Genomic DNA, 26169 nt, shown 5'->3' on the forward strand with positions numbered 1-26169 from the left:
GCTGTAAAGTGATGCAGACCCACTCCCACAGGGAACCCCTCTGTGAGACCGAGCACTGTTCACACTTGAGTCATTGGGTCCTTGTACATAGCCTGCACTAATTCTACTAATGTTTCTGGGACTTCAAACTACCACAGGACTGCCCAAATCAGCTTTCTTGGGACCTTGTCATATGCATGCTCCAAGTGTAGGAATGCCAGTTGGACTATTTCCTCATCTCTAACTTCTTCTCAAGTATCTGTCTCACTGAAAACATCGGTCAATTCTGCTTCATCCTGCTCTGAATCTAAACTGCACATCTCCTGTCTTGCTTTCTACTGCTCTGTATATTCATTTATAATCACCCTGTCCAGAGACTTTCATGCAGTGTGACATGAGTTTGATACCTCTGTACTGCCCACAGTTGTGGATGCTCCCTTTGCTCTTGAGCATTGGCACCAGTATGCTTATTCTCCAGTCACCAGGGGTACACCTTTCTCTCCATATTGCTATGAGTATCCTTAGAATCCACCCTCCATTATCTCAATCAACATCTTCATTACATCTGCTGTGTTCTCATGTGAGCCTGCTGCTTTCACTGACTTTATTTTCCTTAGTGCTATTCATACTTTTCCTAGGGTGGGCTCCTCCTCTTCTCTCGTTGTAGGGTGTGCATGTGGCAGTGCAGCTTCTGTGGGGTTTTCTTCTTTCAGAAGCTGCTAGAACTACTCCTTCCATTTGCATTTGATGTCCTGTGAATTGGAGAGCAGGTTGCTGCTGGCATCCCTTATGAAGGTGACTAACTATCTACTTTATCTTTTTGACTTTGCCTTGCAATCTGATAGAGTTTCTTTGTGTCATCTAATGAGTCACTGTCCAGAAGCTGGTATAGTACCTCTGATACCCTGTTCCTTGCTATTGCAACTCCTATCTTAGTCTGTTTGTTAGCCAAACAGTATTCTTACTTAGCTTGGTCCATCTTTCTATCTTCCACTTTTCACTTCACTCCTTTCGTTTGATGATTTCTTGGACTTCTGCATTTGACCACCAGCCTTCCTTATGTACCTTATTTCCATACTTGGTTCGGCCGCGTATATTATCCATAGTTCTCACACATGCTGTTTTGAAGTGCTACCATTCTTCTTCTTCTTCAATGACACACATTCCTATTTTCCTGAGGTGCTAGAGTCTTGAGTAATGTCTTGAACTGCTATGCTTTCTCTCTAGTCAGTGTTCAGGTCTTTAGCCTAGACCCTGTTGATATTAGAGCCTTTGATGAACCATTGCTTGCAGCTAATTGTGGAAATCAGTGGTTTATGCTGTGGGCCCACTGTTTCTCTGGAGATGCCTTTAAAATCACTGATTCCACCCCAGTACCCTTTCCTTATTGGGAGGAAGTCCACCTGAGATGTATGTTGGCCACTCTTGTATGTGATTTTGTGACTGTCTTGCTGAGACTATGTGTTGGCCACCATTAAGCCATTTGCCAGACAGAAGTCTAGAATGGCCTCTACTTCTTTACTTCTGTTAGCCACCCAACTGGACCCAAGCAGTCCTCATATCATGTTCCGCCTCTCTTGATATGTGCATTCAGGTCACCCATTATCAACACTCACTCATATTGTCCTGCTTTATGTAATAGGTCCTGCAACTGCTGTCTGAATGCGCTCTTTTCCTCACTATCAAAATCATGCTATGGGACATACGCTGAGATTATAATTACTGCCATATCATTAAGCTGGCATCCAATTGCCATGAGTCTGTCACTAATTTTGATGAGATCCCTCACTATCTTCTAAAGCCTTTCCTTCACAATTCCAACACCATTTTAGGCTTACCTCCTCCTGAGTAGTAGACTCTGGATCTCAAGCCAAGTGGCTTTGTTGCATTTTCATCAATTCCATCTTGTCTCCTGGACACAAATGATGTCCAGCCTCCTCCTTACTATCATGTCATCCACTTCCAACATGCTACATGTCTGTGAACCTACATTGAGTGTAAAGTATACAGAGTGTAGTCGAATGTTTAGCAGGTTGATTGGTTTTATGTCCAGCTTTCACTCAACCTGAGCTATCCCAGGTAATCCAAGCTAGGCAACTGTACACCAGCTGGCCAGTAGTTTATTGACGCAGGTCTGCTGGGATTTATGACAGGCACACATTGGTCAATAAGGGCACTGTTAGCATGGGTTCCTGGGATAGATCAGATCCTCAGCCCACTTATCATTGGCAAATACCCATACCCCTTTTTGGAAACATTAATCAATATGACTGAATCAACTACATCTACAAATGGATAACCCTGACATAGCATGCAGTCTGTGATCTGTGTACTCCTATCTTGAGGATACCACACACAAGAGTTGACGCCTAAACCATTTTGTCTCTTTAATTCTTCTCACCATCTATGGTCTGTGCTGCTGCCTGCAACTCCATTCTTGGGTGAGTTTGAGGTGGAAACACTCAGTATGTTTTTGGGAGGTGGAAGGAACCCCACAGAGACACAGGATGAATATATAAGCAACATGCAGGCATTGGCCAGTGGACAGGACTGAACCTTGTACCTTGTTGGGAGGAAAGGTCTTAACTGTTCTGCCAACTGGTCTGTTTTCATTTCAAGTATTTGAACACTCATTTGTTTGAACATTGCAAAGAAAGTGAAAAGAGTGAAAAAATGTGCTCATCCCATTTTGATGGTGTTTACATGTGTGTGACTGTGGTACCACAGGGATTGGGAATATACCCTTTCCTCACTGTAGTGTCATCTTGGAGTTGGTATATATAGGTTGCTGAGGTTGTGTGGGTTGCAGAGGAGCTTGCCCCAGAGTTTAGTTCTTTTGTTGTTGTTGCTGTTTTTCAATAAGATAATTTCAATTATTATATTTTTTTTCAAAATCGTGTGGTCAGAATTTTGATAGTTCAACTACTTGGCATATACATATATATAGGTTTACTATCATGTATTCGGCACACATGCTGTCGAGTCCTCTAATGCTCAAAACCATTCCACGAAAGTCGGAATGCCGAGTTCCGGTATATCTGATGCAAACTTCAAAACTGCCTACCACTCTCGACCCAGGAACAAGCTTTACCATGGGTCCAAAAAGAGGGCAAGGTTGGACAGCCATTAATGTCACTTTTCAGCATTACAACATTTGCAATGCAGGATTTGTGTAGCCGGTCTTGACCATCTCTATGTCGAATACATGACAGTAAACCATATACATATATATCTATCTATATATATATCTATATATATATATATATATATATATCTATATATATATATATATATATATATATATATATATATATATATATATATATATATATTCATTTGTTCAAAACACATTTCGGCAGTGGACTTTAAATGTCGAATCACAACACTCTGAACATACCAAGATTTTGGAAATGGTAATCTCGAAAACGAGATTCAACCATTTTCGAAATCGAAAAATTAACATACAGCGTTATGCAGGGGGGCAAGCCACCCTGCACCCACCCCACTTTAATATACAAATTCTGAGATCACATTACAGTGAGGGAAAGGATTAATTTCCCGATCCCCGCTATAGTGCGATCTGCATCCAAAATGCCGACTTCAAATGAGTGAATGCCAATGTGCATTAGCTCATTTGAAAATCGCTCCTTTTTTTTCATAATTTTGGAGATCTGGAGGTTGTACTTTCGCACTTTGGCAAATCGTACAACCTCTGTACGAACAAATGAATGTATACCATATATATATATATATATATATATATATATATATATATATATATATGTGTGTGTGTGTGTGTGTGTGTGTGTGTGTGTGTAAAATATAACATATATATTGCACATACATACAAATATATATATATATATATATATATATATATATATATATATATATATATGTGTGTGTGTGTGTGTGTGTGTGTGGCATGTGTGTTATACGTACCCAAAGATCTACACAAATGTCAATCCATCCAATTTCATTTTTTACGGACTACTTTTATTCCACTATAGTTTGGTCCACCTTAAATTCTAGCAGAGATTCATAATCACTTTAAGAGTGCAAGTTCAAGAAATGACATTGTCCTTGTACAGCATTCCTGGTGACATCAATTTATGCTAATTTACTTACCAACTGGTTTAGCTCTACCCAGCATGGAATAGGCTGCACTTCCATTCCTGCCAAAACGAGTGACTTTTGAGTCAACATAATACCGCGGTCCTGGGCTTGAATCCTTGATATACCCTGAAATAAACAAAGCAAGAATATGTTATATACAGGGTGACAGATTCCTTTCTTAAACTTTCCCGCATCATATCTTCTAAACACATCACCCCTTCAAACTGATGGTGGCATTGTGGACTGTGACACCTATTCTGATAGCTCACTATCATTTGACCATCATGTCTTCACAACAGTTCAGAAATCTTCTATGTGGCCCAAGTGATTTTCAAAATCATCTCTTCTAGAGTTAAATACATTTTACTACCCTGCATTCGTCTCTTGTAAGGTCCATTATTGTATGTAATGCTAATTTTGGTATGTACCATTCTAAGTGGATTGTTCAACTTGATAGGCCTCAGAGATTGTTAAATAAAATAATCACTTGTCACAAGTTGCTTTGTTACCCAGAAAGACTGGCAATCCTCTCCTTGTTATCTGTTTCATACCAGCTCTTTCTGGTGACCTTTGCTTTGACTTTCAAGCCATAAAAGACCCAACCCTTTCTAACATCCTACATCTGCACAGAATAAATGACTCCTCAAACATCCATACCAAGAATCTCAAACTACATCAGCAAATAAATAATGCTGGTTAGCGTGATAGGTAGGTAACTCAATGCATTCATTCCATGCCTAGGGAACAGTCTCTACCTACATTTCAAACAAAGCAGTATGCTGTTTTCAAAGTTAATCTGAGTAACTTGATGGATAGTCATAAATTCTCCCTTAGGTTATGCTGCACAGCATTTTTATGCAAAGGAAATAAACACTATTGAAGTACATAATAATTCAGCTGGGTTATTTGGCCAGAATCTTAATAGTCTTAGTAACTGGTTACCTAGTATCAACCTATGAACTATTTTAAACGTGACCTCACAATTAGAAGAGCGCTCCAGGTAATACTTTCTATGTTATGCAGTTATCGAGTTTAACCATGCTACACTTTGCTATGGGATACTATTGTGCATGGCAATAAAACTGATACATAACATTTTCTGTACAGCTTATTTTAATTAGTAAGTACTTCTTAGATAATCATTTAAGATTTTCATTAGATTTAATGTCTGCTTTCAAAGACAGGGTGGAAGAACTTAAAAGGATGCCCTGAGTCACAAAATACGTGAATGGAGATTGCAAAAGCATAATTTACGTTTTCAGGGTGGTATTGCTATTCATAGATGAGTCCCCTAAATGGCTAATTCACCTAGGTGCCAATGAGGCTGATTTGAAGTTGTAATCCTGGAAAATACTGATGTCCTGCATTATCACTGTTGCAGTATATGGTACATAAGGGATGTCCCTTCCCGGGCAGCCCGTATCTTGGCCAGTATAGATAAGCTTGGAAAAAGATCTTGTTTGCACCATATGTCACATTTATGCTCCCTGCATAGAATGTAGGGCATAAAAGGGAAGCATGGATGCAACTACCAAGAACTTCTTTTGCTGCCAGTTCGATTGCTATTGTTGCCAGTTGGTTTGAATGTTTTGTTGCTATACTGAATATATACCAACACCAGATAAATATCCTGTTGAAGTTGTTTTTTCCTTTTACTTTTATTTTCAAATTTACTTTCTTGGTCTTGTATTTTTTACCACTTCCTAGAGTTTATGTCATCCAAGAGGGGAAACGCAGATTCCCCATAAGGATCTTCATGAACAGTGTCTTTTTTGTTTGGGCACTTCCCACAATCATACATCTTGTAGTATCTGTAAGGCATTTGTACGTAAGACACTCAGAAGCTGTTTGCCTTCCTTGGCCATTTATCTTGAAAACCAACAGCTTAGACAGTTAACCCAGGGTACCATGATGGAATCCTTTAACTGCGAGATGCTCCTGCTAGGTAAGAAAATAGCCAAAAAGTTTCAGTCAGATTCTTTAGCTGTCCAACGTTCACCAAACATCCCTCTAGAAGCAGGTAATAGCTCTGTAGGTCATTCGGTGTTTAAGTCAGATTCCTCTGCCACAACCCCACCAGAGGCCAGCATGGATCCATCTGTTCGCACGTCCTCTGAGGCTTTGCAGGCATCTACTCCAACATCAAGGGGGACTGTGGTTGGTTATCTCAGAGGGTCCTAGAGGGATTTGGCAGATATTAGTCAGGGAGGAAGTTCTGCATTCTCTTCTTGAATCTCACCAAGGGTCAGAACCTTCAGTATTTGTTAGGGCTGATGTCCCCTCTAACAAAAGAAAAAAACTGAAGCATGTTTCCGTCTGTCCTACGGATTCTCAAAGAGAATGGCAGGAGTTTACTCAGGACTTGTTCTCTGCCATAATGTCCCTAAAGCTGCCTCAAGGGGTTTTAGTACCCACTCCTCCTTGGACCTCTACTCCTTCTAAATGGTTTAAGGAACCAGATTCCTCGGATGAGGATTCCCTGTCTAGTCAGGGGTCTTTGTCCTATTCTTCACAGATGCCTTCACCTTTGGCTTATGGGTCTGAAGATGAAGAGTCCGTTAACCCTGAGTTTCCTTTCGAGGAATTGTCCTTTGGGGCACAATTACTAGGATGATGGAATTCTTTAAGTGAATTCTTCTCAAGTGTCAGATATTCAGAGAAGATATGAGTTGCTTTAGGTGGACACACCTAAACCATCGGCAGTTCTTCCTGTGTTGGCTGCCTTGTTAGATACTTTCATTGCTGCTTCCAAGTCCCCTGATTCTCAGTGTCCTGCTCGTAAGAAACCTGATAGGTTCTATAAGGTTCCTGAGGATTGTCTTTTATATTTAAATGTTCTTCTGCTGATCCTGCTGTGATGTCAGTCTCTTCTGACAAAACTTCTAAACGTTTGCCCTCTTCCAAACTTTTGCCTTCTGGTAAGGACAGCAGGGCAATGGAGAGGATTAGCAAGAAAATTTACACTGCTTTTACTTTGACCTTTAAAGCTATTAATTACCAGACCCTCGTGACCAGGTATGCTCCGGCCTTGATTACTCAGGCCTATCAGGTTATCTCTGCCCTCCCAGATTCTGATGGTAAATCCTCTGCCTTATCTTTTTTAGGTTCTGCTTCTCTAGTTGCTCAGTTGCTCAGTACTCTATTATGTGAAACTATGATGCTGCTGATGCCTCTTCTAGGGCTGCAGCTTTTGGGTCCATCATGAGGCATTCTTGGCTTCATGTCTTCCTGAGGACACTAAAGCCAAGTTGTTGGATGCTCCTTTGGAAAATACTCATCTTTATGGGACTGCTGATGATGACTTGTTTAAGTCTCTTCAAGAGAAAAGCAAAGCCTTGCAAGACCTTATAGTTTTGTCTCTCCTATCCCTAAGTTCCAGAGGAATTATCCTTCGAGGTCTGCTTTTGTTTGCAGGCAACCCCGCCAGGCCTCTAAGGGTAGGAAGGGTGGGCAACAGGCCCCCTCTGCTAAGGCTTTTTAAATTTCTGTGAGCCCAGAAGCCTCCTTTATCTGATAAGCCCACTTCTCTTTGACAACCCCACCACCACCTTTAGACCAGGTTCCTTTGTCCCTTTGGCTCTCCCTTTGCCTTCCAAATTGGGGTCTCATCACTTCAGACTATTGGGTTCTTTCTATCATCCATCAGGGGTACTTCATCATATGGAAATCTCTCCCTCCTTTTTCTGGGATTCCTCAACCTCCTTTAGAGCAACCTCCTAATTTCTTGGAGATTTTAGGGTCCCTGTTGAACCAAAGGACCATTCAACCTATCACCTCTTCCCAAGTGGGATGGTGTTTTTATTCCAGGATGTTCCTGGTTCCTCAAAAGGAGGTAACTTGGAGAGCTATTTTGGATCTCTCCTGGCTCTATTATTACCCCAGGTTTTTCTGGTGTCCTTGGATCTGAAAGATGCTTACTTTCACATTCCTATTCACCCTCTATTCAGGAAGTTTTTATGTTTTTCCATGTCTTCCTCTCATTTTCAGTTCTCTGCTTTGCCTTTTGGCCTCTCTATTGCCAGTGATTATCTTCTGCAGGCCCCAAAGCATTCAGAGTTTTCATTATCTAGATGGCCTGTTGCTTCAGGCACCTTCTCCAAGTCAATTGTCGCAGGATCTGCATTTTACCATTTCTCTTCTTCAAAGCCTGGGGTTTACTATCAACTTCCCAAAGTCTGTCTTGTCTCCCTGTTAGGATCAGGTGTTCCTGGGTTGCAGAATTCAGACATTGCCAATGTTGGCCTCTTCTGCCTCCAGAGGTATTGTCATTGACAGCCTTCTTTCAGTCTCTTCTTCCTTTGACTGCCATGCCAGCCAGGGAGTTTCTTCGGGCTCTGGGTTTCATGGCGTCTTCTATTCTGATGCTTCTTCTTGCCAGATCGCATATTCCAAAGCTTCAGTGGTACTTTAAGTCATTTTGGCTGCAGCATCGTCACCCTCTGGAATTCAGTGTTCCCTCATCTTCCCTGTCTCAAGAAGGAATTTGAGTGGTGGATTCAACAGTTCGTTCTCAACCCAGGCCAACCCTTTCAATCTCCAGTCCCTTCTCAAGGGCTGTTCACTGATGCCTCAGACATGGGGTGGGGAGGTATCTCTTGGTCACTTGAAAGTTCTGGGTCTTTGGCCTACCCATCAAAAGTCAGACCATATTGACATCAAAGAGATTAGGGCTCTGATTATGAAGGCTTTGCACCCCATGTTCTCTCCAGGCCCCCTAAAAGTGTACACAGCCAGCACCACAGTGTGGTCATATGTCAACAACCAGGGGGCATGAAATCTTACCTCCTCTACAGGATGACACTTCAGGCTTGGGAAGTGGCTTTCAATTATCAGTCACCTCTTCAGGAAGTATACATTACTTCAAAGCGCGATCTTTTGGCAGACTCCCTGAGCAGGTCCAAAACACAATCTCACAAATGGATGCTTCACAGAAAAGGGTTTTTGAAGCCGCGGTGGTGCAGTGGTAGCATTGTTGCTTCACAGCAAGAGGTTCTCCTGTTCAATTCTCGGCTGGAGCTCCTTCTGTGTGGAGTCTGCATGTCCTCCCCGCAGTTGAGTGGCATTCGAAAGACATGCGTAGAATGGGTGTGCCTTTGTTGAAGGTTGGGCACCGAGCTGGCACCTTGGCTCCCATAAAAAATCTACTGCCAATCATTAGCGGACCGGAGTTCCACTGTGGTGACCCCAACCAGGAAAAGATGAAAGAAGAAGAGCAGAGAAGGGTATTCCTCAGGTAGATCTTCTTTCCTCCCATCTGAACAGGCAGTTTTCTCTCTTCTGTTCCAGAGTGCCATGCCATCTGGCCTGGAAGATGGATGCCCTAACCTTTCCATAGAAGGGGAGGTTTCTTTATGCTTTCCCTACTCTTCCTCTACTTCTAGGAGTCCTGCAGAAGATTCAGCTGGACTCCCAGTAAATCTTGCTAGTGACTCCCTTTTGGCTGAGATAGCACTGGTTTCCCCTCTTAATGCATCTGGCCAGGGGCAATCATCATAATTTACCTCACCAGTTGGCTCTCCTCACACAGGACAAGGGGTCTCTCATCCATCCCCAGTTGTTCACTCTGCAACCGACACTGCAGGTGATAGGGTTTTGATCCCTTTCAGGCACCTCTTTTCTGTTTTGGTAGGAATATAATGCTTTGATTAATGTATGGCAAGGGCCAAGATAGGCAGGTTTTTAAGAAATCAAGTGTTTTTGTACCTAAGCTTCGCCACCTCTTCGAAGCATTTTCGAAGGTGTGTGAAACTGAGCTTTTGTCCAACATGTGTGCTCATAATAAGACCAAGGTGAGTAACTTGGCACAAGATGAGGTTTTAGCCATCAGACAGTTACAGGGAGATAGTAATTTGACCGTATGGCTCACTGATAAAGAAAGCGTGGTGGTGGTCATGGACACTGCTTTTTATATAAATACTATGTGAATGCCCTTGTCTGATAACAGCAATTATACTGTTATTTCTTTTACTGATGTTGATAGGATGATTGATAGAGTACACAATGTTTTATTTTGACTGTCTTATGAGCAGATATATTACACAAGAGTTGCATGATTATTTATATATTGAGTTTCAACTTGTTCTGCTCATCTGTGGCTTGCCCAAAGTTCATAAAGACTCTCATAAACCACCAATGAGACCCATTGTTTTGGGTAGGGGGTGGTTGAATGAATCTATGTCTACCTGTGTTGAGAAGCTAATTAGACCACTTTTAGAAGGAACATTCACTGTTTTTAAAGACATAAAGCATTTTTGCAGTCCCTCTTAGAGGTTAGTCGACAGTTATCTAAAAATCAGAATGTGTTGATGGTAACATTAGATGTTATGTCACATTTCACAGTGATACTAAATGATGTCGACTTGGAATATGTGAAGAACTTCTTATATATGAACAGTGATTTTTCAAATGATCGTATTTATTTGATATGTATGTTTCTTGAGTTGATTTTAGAAGATAATGTATTTTTATTTGATGACAGGTATTATTGGCAAAGATCTGGCATAGCTAGTGGCACAGAACATCTGGCATAGCTATAGGTACTATCTGTGCCAATGGCTATGCCAGTATGGTCTTAGCACATTGGAAAACAACTTGCGTTTTGGAAGATAATCATTTTCTGAGTTTATAATTTATTATAAGCAATTTGTAGGCAATGTTTTTACTTTGTGGCGTAGTCAACACTGAATTATTGGATTTTGTGAATTTTCTTAATTCTTGTACGTTTTCTACATTTTACCTTGTATTTTCCTACTACTCGCATAGATTTTGTAGATGTTGCTATAATAAGGAAACATGACGGGCAGTTTACCTCTAATTTTTTTAAAAAAACCTGTAAAGGGAACAATTTCCTGCATAGAAGGAGCATGTATCTGGCCCATATTTATCACAATATTATTAAAGGACAAGGCATGAGGTTGTCAGGGTTAAACTGCAGTGACAACGATTTTGAGGCAGCTATTGATAACTTTAGGAGTGATTTGTTAATGCGTGGATATTCCACTTGCGAGATTAACAAATATTTGTGTCCAGACAAGGTGGACAGAAAAGGTAGAGCTAAGCCTTATGTTTCAGATAAATCTATCACTTTACATACAAATGATAAAGCCAACTCTAAATACATGAGCATTTCTATTCCCTTTTCTTCTGATGTCAGTTTGATATATGACATTCTCAGCAGGAATTGGTCTATTTTAACTGCTGACAATGAAATGAGGGAGATTGTAGGACAGAGAATGAGATTTCTATTTACAAATAAAAAATTCTTAAAACACATGCTTTGCTATAAGAACCAAGTGCAGGGGAGCAGTGAGATATCTGATGCACAAAGATAGGGTTCACATAGTTGTGGAGGCTGCATCATTTGTTCTTATATTGATAGCAGCAATCTTTTTGTTCACCCTTTCACTGGTAAAGAGTTCAGATTTAATGTGTCTGCTGATTGTAACAGTGGCAGTTTATTTAGCAAAATGCAGTGCTTGCAGTTCATTCTATGTGGGTAAAATGGACTTCTCACTAAAAGCATGGTACGGGAACACATCTATAGTATTAGGAGGTCCAATGAGAGAAAGGCATTAGCTAAACATGTTCATTTATGTGGTTCTACACATGTGTTTACCTTTATGGTCATACAGATGATCTTCAATGATGCTAGGGTGGGTGATGTCAGAAAAGGGGTTGGACGAGCGGAACTCAGATGGATTATATTATTACAAGCAGATAAAGGGGATGGCCTCAATGATGTGGTTCCCTTGAAACCTCATTTAAAATCACATAGTTTGGTTAGATGATAAGCTTGGTTACTTTGTATTTGATGTTTGTTATTTAAATACTTTTAGCTGTGCATTTTTGTATGATCTGAGGAAGCGTCTATCTCAACGTGAAAGCGCTTATCAATTAAAAGTTTTAACGGTCGTTGTGTCTTCAGCTGTCGGGCTCATTTTCCTTTTTTGTTTGTTGGTTTCACTTGGTTCACTGAGGTGCACTGTTTTTCCTCTCACTGGTTTCTTTTACGATTAGTTATTCACATCATAACAAAACACTTCAATGCAAATTCAGCCCTGCCTTTCCCCCACCAGAGACCTGGTTACTTGTGTAGTACTTTGTAAAGAGGTGGACCCTAGAAATATACTAATGGCAGCATCTTGGTCATCTGTACATACCTTTACAAGGCACTACAAGCTAGATTCCTTCTCTAGGTCTAGAACAGGCTTTGCTAGGACTATTCTCCAGGGTTTCTTGGACTCTTATTCATTTTCATCCACCCTTAATTTCTAAGCTTCGGTATTCTTCCCATATAGTTAAGGCTACTTTTGTAGTGATCAATGTGGTGAGCATAGTACATTTCTTTAAGCAAAGTTACCATAACATAGATGTTCAAATAGATCATTGCTGCAGTAGCCACTCTCTGTCTCCACCCCCTATTATTGCTATGTTTTGTCAGGGTGTAGGATTTTTATTTATTTCTTTTTTTATGTCCCCATCTGGCAGGGCTATAGCATCTCTTCTGAGGCATGAACGCTCTGAACCTTTGGCACTCTAGCTACTGCTTTTATTCTGCAGCTCTCTTGCAGATCACAGGCTAGGAGCTTTGGGAAGCTGGCTGGCTAGGCCAGTCCTTGACAGGACATCCCATATAGCTTAGCACCTCTACTGTTATGGTATAAGTTTAGTTACAAATCTGTATTTTTCCCAATCTACTACTGTCTCATACATGAAACCAAGAAAGCTGCCCTCTCTTTGATTTCATCTGTTTACTTTTAAATGTACAGCAGATGCCCAGTACTCTAGAGTCTATACCTGAATTAGGGAAAGCTGACTAGGAACACATATGGGTGATCACATACCAGTGATTCCCCATGACCAACAAATTGATGCTTTCGCCTGGTCAATTGTGTTCTATATCAGCTCACTACACCATTGTTATGCCTGCTGCTAGAATCAGAAGGAAAGGTCAGGTCATATTCCCATCTCTCCATATTGGTCATGCTTTTCTGAGAAGTGCTGTTTATGCAGTGGTGGCAGAAGTCCCTCAGGGGAAGAGTGGCATGTACTCTGGACTATAGTAATGATTCTTCATTTGATTGCCCTGGTCACAGAGGCAATGACCATGGATGTGACTACCACACTATGCTCACATTTGCCCACAAATTCCAAGTGTATGTTTGCGCTTATGTTTCCTGGCACTGTCATTGACCAATGGACAGGAAATTTACCCCTGGTTTGGCACCTATGTCCCCAATGGACAGAAGCAGCCTTTGAATGCTTGATTTTTACAAACCTATATCATAACCATAAAATTCCTTGGGGTATTGACACATGTCAATACTGTTCTGGTAAATTTGGGATAAGCTTGGCTAAGCTTAAAATGACTCTTTTGCTGATAGCCTAGTAACTGCCTGTGAGCCTATGTAGCCTCTTTGTGACCTTGCTTCTGACAAAAGAAAGGTGGTTACTGGCTGCTGAAGCTTTCCGGACATAACAGCCCAGAGATTTCTCTAAAATTTCTTCCAAACTTTAATCAAGAACAGCAAGATCAGATTCCCTATCAGTTTGCCACAGGATGGCTAATAATGACATTTTTTTATTTATTCTCTTATCCTGCAGCAATGAAAACAATGTATTCCATTAGCATGTTTCCTGGGTCTGCTCCAACCTACCAGTACAGACCTACAGCTTGCCCCTACATATACCTAACTTCCCAGGCAAGAGGAGGGCCCTCTTCACTCTTTCAGAGACAGTTATGACCTGAGGTGAACACTGAAATATATTAAAATGCAAGCATTTGTTATACTTCTGTAAGTATTACAACACATATTTTAGTTCTGTTATGCCTTAGTTCATATGTTCATAGGTTCATAGGTAGGTACTAGGCGATCGGCCCTAGGGCCTATACAAGCCCAGCCAAAAAGGTACCCTGGCTTTTGCCACCCAAGAAAATTATTTTCCTGTGCCACTGTCGAGCAGAGCCACAGAGGTGATCCCTGGGGTGAATTTCCTATTTCCCATCCAATCATCAAGATTTTTCTTGAAGAGTGCTAATGAGGAGCTTTGTTTGATATAGATAGGTAGTTTATTCAAGAGTATGGGAAGTCACTGGGACAGGAATCTATCCCTCCGGCATGTTCTGTTTATTGTGGTGACAAGGTTTAGGTCCCTAGAGCACGTAGCTCGGAGGGATTGGGATTTCTTTAAGTGGAGCATGTCCAACAGCTCTGGGTTTGACATAGCTTTGTATGTTCGGCAGAGATCACCTCTCAGTAGGTGATATGTGACGGAGTAAAGCTGGAGTTTTTTGAGACGGTTTGCGTAGGGCAAGAGGCATTGTACTCTATAATGGGTCTAATGAGTGATAAGTAGAGGGGAATAATGACCTCTTTTTTTCTGGATGAGAAACCTTTTGTGATGAGGTGTGCCATGTAGAAGGATTTCCTGGCTACTGTGGCGATGTGATTATCAAAGGAGAGACTACTGTCCACCTGTGTCCCAAGGTCTCTTATCACACTTTCGGTGTTAAGTATACTACCGCCTATGTTGTAGTTCATGGGTACAGAGTTTTTACCAACGGGGATGACAATGCACTTTTTAGCATTGAGCATAAGGCCATGGCTTTGACATCAGGCATCTGTCTCAGTGAGGCCCTTTTGCAGGATGTCCACATCGTATGGAGTTTCGATTATGGCTCCTAGTTTGCAGTCATCTGCGAACTTCACTAGCCAAACACCTTCTATGTTAGCCTGTACTTCAGAGAAGTAGATACCAAACAGGAGAGGACCCAGGACTGAACCTTGTGGTACTCCACTTGTCACTGGTCTGAAGTCGGATTTGGAGTCTGCTACTTTCACAGTGTGGGTTCTGTCAGTAAGCCAGTTGACAACCCATCTTGTGACATAGGGATTTATACCTAGTTTAGTGAGTTTATCTATAATTCCAGAGTGGGGGATGGTGTTGAAAGCCTTGGCAAGATCTAGATAGGCTGTGTGAACCACCTTACCCTTATCTATGGCTTTGGTGACTGCTTCAAATAAGTCTATCAGGTTTAGGAGACATGATCTGCCTTTTACAAACCTGAACTGGGTGGGGTCCAGAGTCTGGAGATTACCAATGTCTTTGTTTATAAGTTCCATGATGATACGTTCCATGGCCTTGCAGACCAGGCTCATCAGGCTAATGGGGCGGTAGTTCCCGGGGTCCGTGGTGGCTCCCCCCTTGTGGAGTGGGTTAACCTTCGCTGTGCGCCATTCAGCAGGCACAAAGCCTGAGGTGAGGCGATGATTGAACATGGTACTTAGGTGGGGTGCCAGTTTGTTCTTTAGTTCATGTAGAACACAGCCTGGGATGTTGTCTGGTCCCATGGATGCTATGTTCTTGGCTTTGGAGAGTGTGGTTTTTATCTGTGCAGCCGTGATTACAGGAACTTTGCATTCTTTCGGTATAGAGATGGGCTCTTTAGGGAGGGAGAGAGGGGGGGGTAAAGTTAGCACTGAACCTATCAGCCAGGATGTTGGCAATATCAGTTGGGTCTATATATTTAGTGCCATTGTGCTGTAACTCAGAGCAGATCTGAGTGTTGCCATTGAGATTCTTGACATAGCTATAGAATGCTTTGTGGTTGTCTTTAGAATCAGTGATTTTGTTTTCGTAACTAGCTTTGGAGGCTTTTATCAGGGATCACAGCTTCTTACTGAGGCTGACCAGGGAGCTCCTCCACTCATTGGATTTTACTCTATTTTGCAACAGTTTCTTCCTTCTGTTGTACAGTTTGTTTATGGCAGGGGACTACCAGATTGGCTTCCTTTTTTTGGAGAATAGCATCTTGGTTCTGTTTGGGATAGCACGATCCATGCACTCATGTAAGTGCTTATAAAGTGCAATTGTGTAGGATTCAGTAGTCGTAACTGTATTGTCCATCTGCATGGGTGTCATGAAGTTCACCACTTCTGTCTTAAGAAGCATGAAGTTGGATTTAAAGAAATTTTTTACCATGGTTTCCTTAATGGGGGGTGGGGGCAGGATGTGGATAGCTAGGGTAATTAGCTTATGGTTGGATCGGAGCGTTGACTTCAGGTGTGGAACACCGGTCACTCATGTTGGTAATGACTAGATCTAGGATATTGTTTCCCCTGGTGGGTGTGTGGATAAGTTGATCCAGGGCATTGGGTTTTATGAATTACAGAAAGCGTTGAGCGAAGGAGTTGGTACATGAGTAGTTTTCCCAGTTAATGGTGGGATAGTTGAAATCACCCATTATTAGGGTGTTTGGTTGAACAATAATATTTTCCAGTACATCAAGAAAAGAGGAGTGGGAATCCTGGGGCATGGTGGGTGATCTGTAGCAAGCTACAATTTGGATTGCAGCTTTGCCCAGAGTTAGTTGCACGTGGATAACCTCAGCTGCATTATGCTGAGCAACTAGCTTGGAGGTGTGGATATCCTTAATAAATATGGACACACCTCCGCCTTTGGTGTTCTTGTCCAGGTTACATGGCCGTAAAGTGTGGTATGAATTATAGCCTGGTAGTGCAGGGGTGCTCTCTGGAGCCTTGAACCAGGTCTCAGTCACTGCACAGATATCGATGTTCTCCATTTTAATGAGTGCCTCGAGTGAGTGCATTTTGAGATTTAGACTTCTAGCATTGAGTAGCATCACCCTCAGTTTTTGGACCCAGATTTTTAACATAGTATCCATGTTCCAGTTGTGAGATATAAAACTCCTACCATGTATTTGCAAGTGTTACAATAAATGCAGGCAACCTCATCATCAACTCCCCTTTTCCCATTTTCTACATGGGGTCATGGTACTGGGTTAAATGTCACCATCTCTCTCTATTCAGTGCTACACCCCTGCCTTTTTAGACACTCATGCCTGACTGTTGAAGATCTTCTCTCACACAATCCATCAACCTCTTTGCTGGATGCCCTTGTTTCCTCTTACCTTCTTCCTGTCTGTCCCAAATCTTCTTCACCAGATTGTCTTCTGTTTTTCTGCAAGTGTCCAAATTACAGTAATCTGTTTTCTTTGATCTTTTCTGCAATTGGAGCTACTTTGGCTTATGCTCTTATGTCATCATTTCCTCTTCCATCCCACTGAACATCCTACCATCATTCTCAGGCACTTAATTTTCATTACGTCAAACTTCCTTATCTGCTCTTTCCTTACTGCCCAGGTTTCTGGACTATACAGTACTAGTTGCATCACTGTCTTGTACACCTTACTTTTCAGCTTCTTTGTCACTCTTCTGTCATAGACTACACCTTACTCTCTATGCCAGTTGGCTGCAGCCCCTCTGATTCTAGCTTTGACTATTCATTCAGACTTCCCTCCTTCTCAACCACCCCTCACAGTACTTGAAGCTGTTAACCTATTTCACTATCTTTACTTCTATCTCAATTCTCAGCTTCTTTTGATTTCCCCAGTTTGCTGCCATTACAACTGTCTTATCTGTACTTAGTTTCATCCCATGTGGCTTCAGTTTTACATTCCATTCCCCTATCCTTTGCTGAAGTTCTTGTTCAGAGTCTGTCTGTAATGCCACATCGTCTGCATACAGCAGCTTTGTTGATCTGTCCCCTCCAACCTGTTTGCTAATGTAGTCCATCACCAGTATGAACAGCAATGTCCTCAAACTTAAACCCTGGTGCACACCCACTCCCACTCAGAGCCCCTTTGTGAGACCAAACACTCTTCACACTTGGGTCATTGGGTCCTTGTACATAGCCTGCACTAATTCTACTAATGTTTCTGGGAATTCAAACCTCTGCAGTACTACCTAAATCAGCTTTCTTGGAACTGTGTCATATGCTTTCTCCAAGTGTAGGAATGCCCAGTTGGACTCTTTCCTCATCTCTAGCTTCTTCTCAACTATCTGTCTCACTACAAGCATTAGGTCAGTTGTGATATGAATTCGAACTGCTCATCTCCCAACTTATGTTCTACTACTCTGCATATCCATTTATCATTTACCGTCTCCAGAACTTTCATGCAATATGACAAGAGTCTGATGCCTCTGTACTGCCCAGTTGTGGATGTCCCCTTTCTGCTTGTACACTGGCATGAGTATGCTTATTCTCCAGTCATCTGGAATACGCCTTTCTCTCCTTACTGCTATTAGTACCCTCAGGAGCCATTTCTCCCCTATCTCACCCAGCATCTTTATCATATCTGCTGTGACCTTATCTGAGCCTGCTGTTTTCCCTGACTTAATTTTCCTTAGTGCTATTCTTACTTTTTCTAGGCTGAGCTCCCCTTCTTCTCGCACTGTAGGCTGTTTCTGGGGCAGTACAGCTTCTGTGGAGTTTTCTTCATTCAGAAGCTGCTGGAAGTACCCCTTCGATCTGCATTTGATGTCCTATCAACTGGTGAGAAGGCTCTTCTTGGCATCTCTTATGAAGGGTGTCTGACTATCTTCTTTACCTTTCTGTCTTAGCCTCTTTGTTAACCAAACAGTATTTCTTCTTAGCCTGGTCCAACTTTTCTATTTCCCACTTTTTCCTGCACTCCTTCTTTCTTTTGATGCCTTCCTAGACTTCTTCATTCCACCACCAGCTTTCATTATGTACCTTATTTCCATCCCTGGCTCAGCCACAATTCTGTTTGGTAGTCCTTACACATGCCATTTTGAGGCAGTGCCATTCTTCTTCATCTCCACCTGTTTCCTCTTCTTCTTCTTCCTGTGTAATTCCTTGAACTGTTATACTTTCTCTCCAGTCAACTTCCAGGTCTTTAGCCTGGACTCTGTTCCCCTTAGAGCCTTCTCCAACCACTGCTTGCAACTGATTGTGGCAAATGGTGGTTTATGCTGTTGGTCAACTTTTTCGCTGAGGATGACTTTGCATTCATTGATTTTACCCCAGTGCCCTTTCCTTACTAGGAGGAAGTCTACCTGAGTTGCATGTTGTGATCTGATAACTGTCTCATTTTCTAAACCATGTGTTGGCTACTATCAAGCCATTTGCCAGACAGAAATTAGAATGGCCTCTCCTTCATTATTCCTGTTGCCCCACCATTATGGACCTCATACACTGTTCTGTCTGTCCCGATATGTGCATTCAAATCACTCATTATCAACAACAATTCCTGTTGTCCTGCTTTATCTAGTAGGTCCTGCAACTGCTATTTGAATGCACTCTTTTCCTCACTATCACAACCCTGCTGTGGGGCATAGGCTTAGATTATGAATACTGCCCTATCATTACACTGGAGTCTAATTGCCATGACACTGTCACTAATTCTGATGACATCCCTCACTGCCTTCTGAAGTCTCTCTCTCACCGCAATTCCCCCACCATTATAGCCTGTCCTCCTCCTCCTGAGTAGTAGACTCTGGATCCCCAGCCAAGTGGCTTTTCTGGACTGCCCATCCATCTTGTCTGTTAGATATACAGGCTGTCCAGCCTGCAACATATCATCATGTCATCCACTTCCAAGCTGCATCCTGTCAGTGAACCTACACTGAGTGTGGCAAATCACAGTTCATGTTTGGCAGCTTTCACTCAACAGAGCCATCCCAGGTAATCCAGGCTGGGAAACTAGACACTGGCCAGCCAGTAGCTTATTGACCCAGGGGTCTGGGCTTTATGGTGGGCACACACTGGCCAATAGGGGTATGCCACCATTAGCAAGGGTCCCTGGCATAGGTCAGAATTGGCTGGGTCCTCAACCCACTTATCACCACAAATGCTCATGCCCATTTGACATAATCACCTAGAGCCATATTTTACACCGTCAAATGGCTAGACCTCCCACTGCATGCAGTCTGTGATCCATGTTCTCCTATCTTGAGGATACTGCACACCACAGTAGATGCCCAAAGTGGTTGGTCTGTACAACTCTTCCCCCTATACAGCATCACGTAGAGTCTGTGCTGCTATCCACAACTCCATTCATTGGAGAGTTTAAGATGGAAGCACTTAGTATATTTTTCAGAGGTGGGACGAACCCTAGGGTGATACAGGTTGAGCATACAAACTCCAAACAGTCATTGGCCAGAAGTTAGGATCGAACCTTCTACCTTGTGCATGGAAGATGAAGATCTTAACCATTATGCCAATTGGTCTCTAGTAATACACTAAAATGTTATAAGAAAACAAGAAGACAAGTCCGATTTTGAAATGGAACTAAGTGATTTAGAATACAGCTTCAAAAACTGCTATTATATAGCTAATAGAAGTATTATAGTGTAAATGGTAGTAAAAGCAGTAGAAATTGAGTTTCTGTTGTAATATAAGATGCCTCACTCCTGTTTATTCCTGGCCACTTTTGTCAATCAGATCACAAACCTTGGAGAGGACTCTTCCCATATTCTGTACTGAACAGTCCACAGTGTGTGTGTGCATGTGTGTGTGTGTGTGTGTGTGTGTGTGTGTGTGTGTGTGTGTGTGTGTGTGTGTGTGTGTGTGTGCGTGTAAAACAAATCTCCAAGAGTGTGTGTGTCAGGTACTTGGGCAGGGACATGAAGCACTGGTTGGACAGAGAGAGTATTTATCGGACTTAGAGTGGAACCCTGGCTAAGGTCTCAACTCTATAGCTGTGCCAGTGGGAAGTCTTACTGGGGATCTGGAGAAAGAAGGAGAAACCAGCCCCAGACTGACTGTGATCTCTGTGTGCTCTTAAGGGAAATTGCACTTTACTGTTTGTGTACTTGTCACCCCCCCAGTGTGTACATCCCCCACTGTTGCAAGTAGTGAGGACTGAGGCTCCTTGATTACTGGGTCAGTGTAGGGGCATCATGCCATCCCCCATAAGTCAGGATAACATTTTTGAGTATAAACCATGATCCCTCCAGTCTGTGACCTGAAGTATCCAAGGTTAGAAACTCCAGTTGTTAGCTTAAGACATGATCTGAGACAATTTAGGTACAAAACTAAAAATAATGCCAGTTGACAGCTGGCACAAAAGTAATTAACAGGGTGTCAAGTCTTGGAGACAGGCTTTCTGCACCACAACCATGGTAAGAGCATAATATGACCATGGTATGAGCTCTATCTTTAACAGTCTAGCTGACTTCAGATGTTATGCATACTGTTCATACAACTAGGGTATCGGCATAATATAACCATGCTATGAGCTCTAGCTTTAAAAGTCTAGCTGGCTACAGATCCTAATCATACTGTACATGCAGCCAAGGTATTGGCATAATATGACCGTGCTATGAGCTCTAGCTTTAACAGGCTAGCTGACTTCAGATCTTATGCATGGTGTACATACAACCAGGGTATCTGCATAATATGACCATGCTATGAGTTCTAGATTTAACAATTTAGTTGACTTCAGATCCTTTGCAATCTGTACATACAACCGTGGATATCTGCATCGTATAAAACATGCTATGACCTCCAGCTTTAACAGTATCCTGTCTATACTGTACATACAAACAGATTATCTGCATAATATGACTATGCTATGAGCTTCAGCTTTAACAGTCTAGCTGATTTCAGATCCTCTGCATACTGTACATACAGCTAGGGTATCTGCATAATATGACCATGCTATGAGTTCTAGCTTTAAGAGTATTCTATGCATGCTGTAAATACAGCCAAGGTATCTGTATAATATGACCATGATATGTGCTCTAGATCTAAAATTCTAGCTGACTACAAATCCTTTGAACTCTTCTACAATAATTTGAAAGCTGACCAGGCTTACATATTATGATACTATAATCCTCATGAATTAGGATTTTCAAGCTCCCTACTGCTGAGTGCAAAGTATTACAGCTGTGTGAGCACTGCTGCTGCTGTTAGCTACACAATGAAAGTGAATCACATCACAAGAGTTGTATGTTTTTTCAAAGTCTGTGATTGGGTAATGCAAAGGGTGGTGGACTTAATGCCACAGGCAGCATGAAAATGTCACAGAAGGTTTTGCTACCATGACTACTTACATTTTCTACAAATAAGCGCATCTTTATATTTAATTTAATTTATTTGTCCTTTGATGGGTGGCCACGATGGTGCAGCGGTTAGCATTACCGCCTGACAGCAAGATGTTCTCCAATTTGATCCTTGGCTGGGGTGCCTTCTGCGTGGAGTCTGCATGTCCTCCCTGCAGTCACGTGAGTTTCCTCCAGGTGCTCCGGTTTCCTCCCACATCCCAAAGACATGTTGTAGGTGGTGGATTAGACACTCTAAATTGGCCCTAGGTGTGAGTCTGTGCATGTGTGTGCCTTCTGTGGAAGGTGGGGTGTTGGGCTGGCAACTTGACACTGTAAAACTCCACTGCCAATCATGTGCGGACAGGTGATCCAGTGTGGTGACCCCTAACTAGGAAAAGCCGAAAGAAGAAGAAAGTATTTGTCCTTTGATAACTAGGAAAGTATAATTGAGCCAATGGCCCATTTTCAGCTGAGGCTTAGGGAGGAAAATCTCCACAACAGATTTAAAAACATTTCAACAGTAGATGAGTAATTATATACAAGGGGAGAATGCCCCATAACAGATTAAATATTTTACAATGAGTTGGGAGAAAGGTTCCACAAAAACACACATAAAAACATTTAACAGCAGCTGTTAAGTTATTATATAAAAGGGGCGAAAAATCACCACAACAGATAAAAACACAAACAGAATGAAATACATTTACAGAAACAGTAAGAATACAATATGTACTGCAAGTAGTAGGACACCCTACAGACGTGGACATCTTATGTCACGCAAAGTAATACATACTTATTCAAAATATTGACTATTTTTCTAACAATGTATGGAGGTGAAAAATAATAAGTTTTCTGCTGCCAAAATAGACAGAGGAATAGAATGAGATGATGAGGAGTAATGAACAGGAGGGAAAATTAAGGACATGGAGAGGGAGAGATGATTACTATTAGAAAGATAAGAATGTTATGAAAGGACACAAGAGAGGAAATAGATAATAGTAAGTGTTTGCTGAACAGGTAGAAGAGCGTACATTAGAAGTATGGTATCACTGAAGTGCAAGCTTCTTTTGATGTTAGGCCAACATCTGAGCTGCTTTGGGGATACTCACTAACTGCGCTGTGCCTTGTGTGGAAGGTGTAGGCTGGGCTGGTGTATTTGGTGTAGTCGTGCTTGATGTAGCCCACTGTAGGAGGCAAACTGTACCTTCCTGGTCCAGGTCCTTCAAAAGAAAACATGTATAATAATTACATAAAGCTATACACATATAGCTGTAAAACAGTTTACTGAAGCTTTTTAACAAATCATGTGAATGACATTTGCTCGTTTTATTTCTTAAAAGATATTTGTTCTCCTGGTTAGTCTCTCAATAACACAGTAATTTCATGGCACCTCCTGAAAGTATCACAGGTTAATAACAACGCCGCACACAAATTAGTAGTCAGGGTGTACTACTGCACCCAAAGAAAATACAGATTCCCTCTCTTGAAATTTTAAGGGGCTACCAGGGAATGTATGAAACTTCATTCCTCCAAATTAAAAAAAAGATCAATATAGTTGTATTACGTGGCAGAGCTTATGACACAATTTCAGTTCTAAGTAACTCCTTATATAGTCTGCGTGCAAAATTTGATCTATTCCTGCCCAGACAGCCTGCAAACTCTGATATGTCGGTGCACATTCACTACGGATTCATGAGTGGAAGTGTGCTACCAGGATGCTCCAGAATCAGGCAGTCCTGGTCATTCAACTCATCCTGTGCTCCTCATCATCTATTACAGCAGCCAGTGGGCACCTAAATCCAAAAATCATCCTAACAGGAATCAGAAGATATAACCTCCCTCCATTCACGTCTGTTCCTCCACACATAATATAAAACACCATGCCTTTTCTACTCCATAAAGATCCTCTGCCCTCTTTCACAGGATCCAAAGATGCTGTCTGCATCCCTTCCCTTCCATAGGCTCTAGGAACCGAGTCTGAACACGAGAGCTACAGAAGGTCACCTTGCATCCTGCTCTGAAATAACTTAGCGGTTATCTTCCAAAATCTTGCATTGATTGCATATTTGCTCCTTTTATTTATGATGGGATGCATCCAGATTTTTTCCCTCCCAATCACTGTCTCTCTGTCCCTCTGTCTCTCTCTCATTCTGTCCTTCCATCTTGGGATTTAAAACATCACTCTTCTCTTCTGTTGGAATGCAAGAGTGTTGCCTGATTTTCTTTGGCTGTGGCATTAAATTCTCTTCCTGGATTTACAGCTACTCTTCGAACACTCTAAGGATCTAAGCACACTTCCTTGCCCCTGTCTTTCTCATGACATGAAGTCACTGCCTCTTTGTGATACTGAGTCAAGCCATGTTTATATGCAGATTAACAAGTGCAATCATATATATGAAGACTTTTTCTGGAAATGTCCAGTGCATTCATTTATATTCTGCTGTTAGGCTTGTTCATGTAGGAAAAAATAATCCTGCCAGCAAATTCTTCAGTAGCTGAATTTTGATACAACCATAGCATGTAATACTGTTGTGTCTCGCGAAGGGCAGAGTGCCACATAGCTTATCTTTATGTACTCGGCTAAATCACTGTATTTCCAGACTTGACTTTTCCTTTGCATACACAAATAACTTTGGCTACACAAAGTCTCTTGAAAATGTGATTGTGGATTATTATGCCATAATGTGATCTCTATAGTTTAAATCAGCCAGTCACACACACACACACACACACACACACACACACACACACACACACACACACACACACACACACACACACACACTCAGAAATAATGATTTGACCATGAGAATTAAGACCACTTAAACAAATCCAGTTAGGAACACTGTCTTACACTACTGTAACATTGCTTAGGAAGTAAAATCTGCCATGGTATTCTCCTCACTAACGTCTAAAAACTATGCTCAGAAAGAAGACATTTCTAAAAATGTCTCAATCTTTCTCTAGGCTAGTAAACATTCTTGTGATTCACTGTTTATAATGAGTATACAAATACAACAAATGAAACATATGGAACTTCAGTATGAATTCTCATATGTTATCACAAAAAAAAATATTTCAAGGGTAAATCTATTTACTCCAATATGCTCTGTCTGTCTTATAAAAACAATGACAAAGTGAAAGATGAAGACATAAACATATTTCAACATACAGATAAGGTGAATGATTTCCCCCTGCAGAAGCCCACACAACAATGCAGGCACTCAGGAAACATATATATGGTAGGATAGTCTATCCACTTTGTAGATATGGTATGCTATATAGCTACATTAGCACTGCTGCCCCAGCACTTCCCCCTATAGGCAGTAAGCCATGCATTCATACTCCTGAACACCTTGTGAAGTGATAGCATGTCGTCCATATATAATAAACATATGTGCTAGGACAGTGACCTTTGATGTGAGCTTATGACTCATGAACTGATAATGTGCATTTTCGCCAGTTAATATATTTAATTCTAATATTATCATTTAATATTAGATTTTTAAAGGCCCCAAAAGTGTATATGCGTATGCATGCCAAAACCAGCTTGGTCTTTCACACATATTGCATCCTGACCCATATATTTATTGTTGGGGTTGAAGTGTTGGGTGTGGTCTTTGCATAAACTGTTATTTAATTGCAGGTCTCTGGCTGCCTTCTAGACATATGTGCTGTTGTCTTCCCTTACCTGCTTCCATCATGTATCTTGTACAGCTGTGTTGTAGCAACTGCTGCACATACTTCTATGCTTCCATTTCACTCTGTTCTTGGGATGTGACTGTGGTATGCTAATATGTTCACAACACAGGGCAACTTTTCTATCCCTGGAGTGATCCCCTGCTATGCTCTCTCAAGCTTTTGGTATCCAGTACAATATAATGTCATTAACAGCTTTACTTCTCATATAGCAGCAAAGCACCACAGTCAGTGTTAAGCTCCCAACATCAAAGTTCACAGATAAAGAACATAGCCAAGAAAAAAGTTTCGTAAAACAAAGTACCACAGACATCTATTAATGAAAGCTAAACAAAATCTTTTTGTATAATAATAAATGGATAATACAATAATAAAAATCAGTAAAATAAAACTAAACTAATAACAAAAGTAATAAAACTGATACAACCATAAAGTCAGCACTAGTTTACCACCAATGTTCTCCATGGGTAGAAGAAAAATGTAAATATCACAACATATTTTTGTT

The 26169-nt window shown here is 41.4% G+C and overlaps 1 protein-coding gene across 1 annotated transcript in view; it reads right to left on the bottom strand.

Moving 5' to 3' along the window:
• Positions 1-26169, bottom strand: part of ODF3L2 (outer dense fiber of sperm tails 3 like 2) — a 97950-nt gene that overhangs the window by 46183 nt on the left and 25598 nt on the right. The window contains exons 2-3 of the mRNA XM_044053900.1: positions 23075-23185; positions 4108-4221 (exon numbers count right to left, since the gene is read on the bottom strand). Coding sequence (XP_043909835.1) covers positions 4108-4221; positions 23075-23185 — 225 coding nt within the window. The remainder of the gene's footprint in view (positions 1-4107; positions 4222-23074; positions 23186-26169) is intronic.

This window comes from Protopterus annectens, chromosome 13.part0 (genome assembly GCF_019279795.1).
Source record: "Protopterus annectens isolate FY-2018-M chromosome 13.part0, PAN1.0, whole genome shotgun sequence".
Classification (NCBI taxonomy): Eukaryota; Metazoa; Chordata; order Ceratodontiformes; family Protopteridae; genus Protopterus; species Protopterus annectens.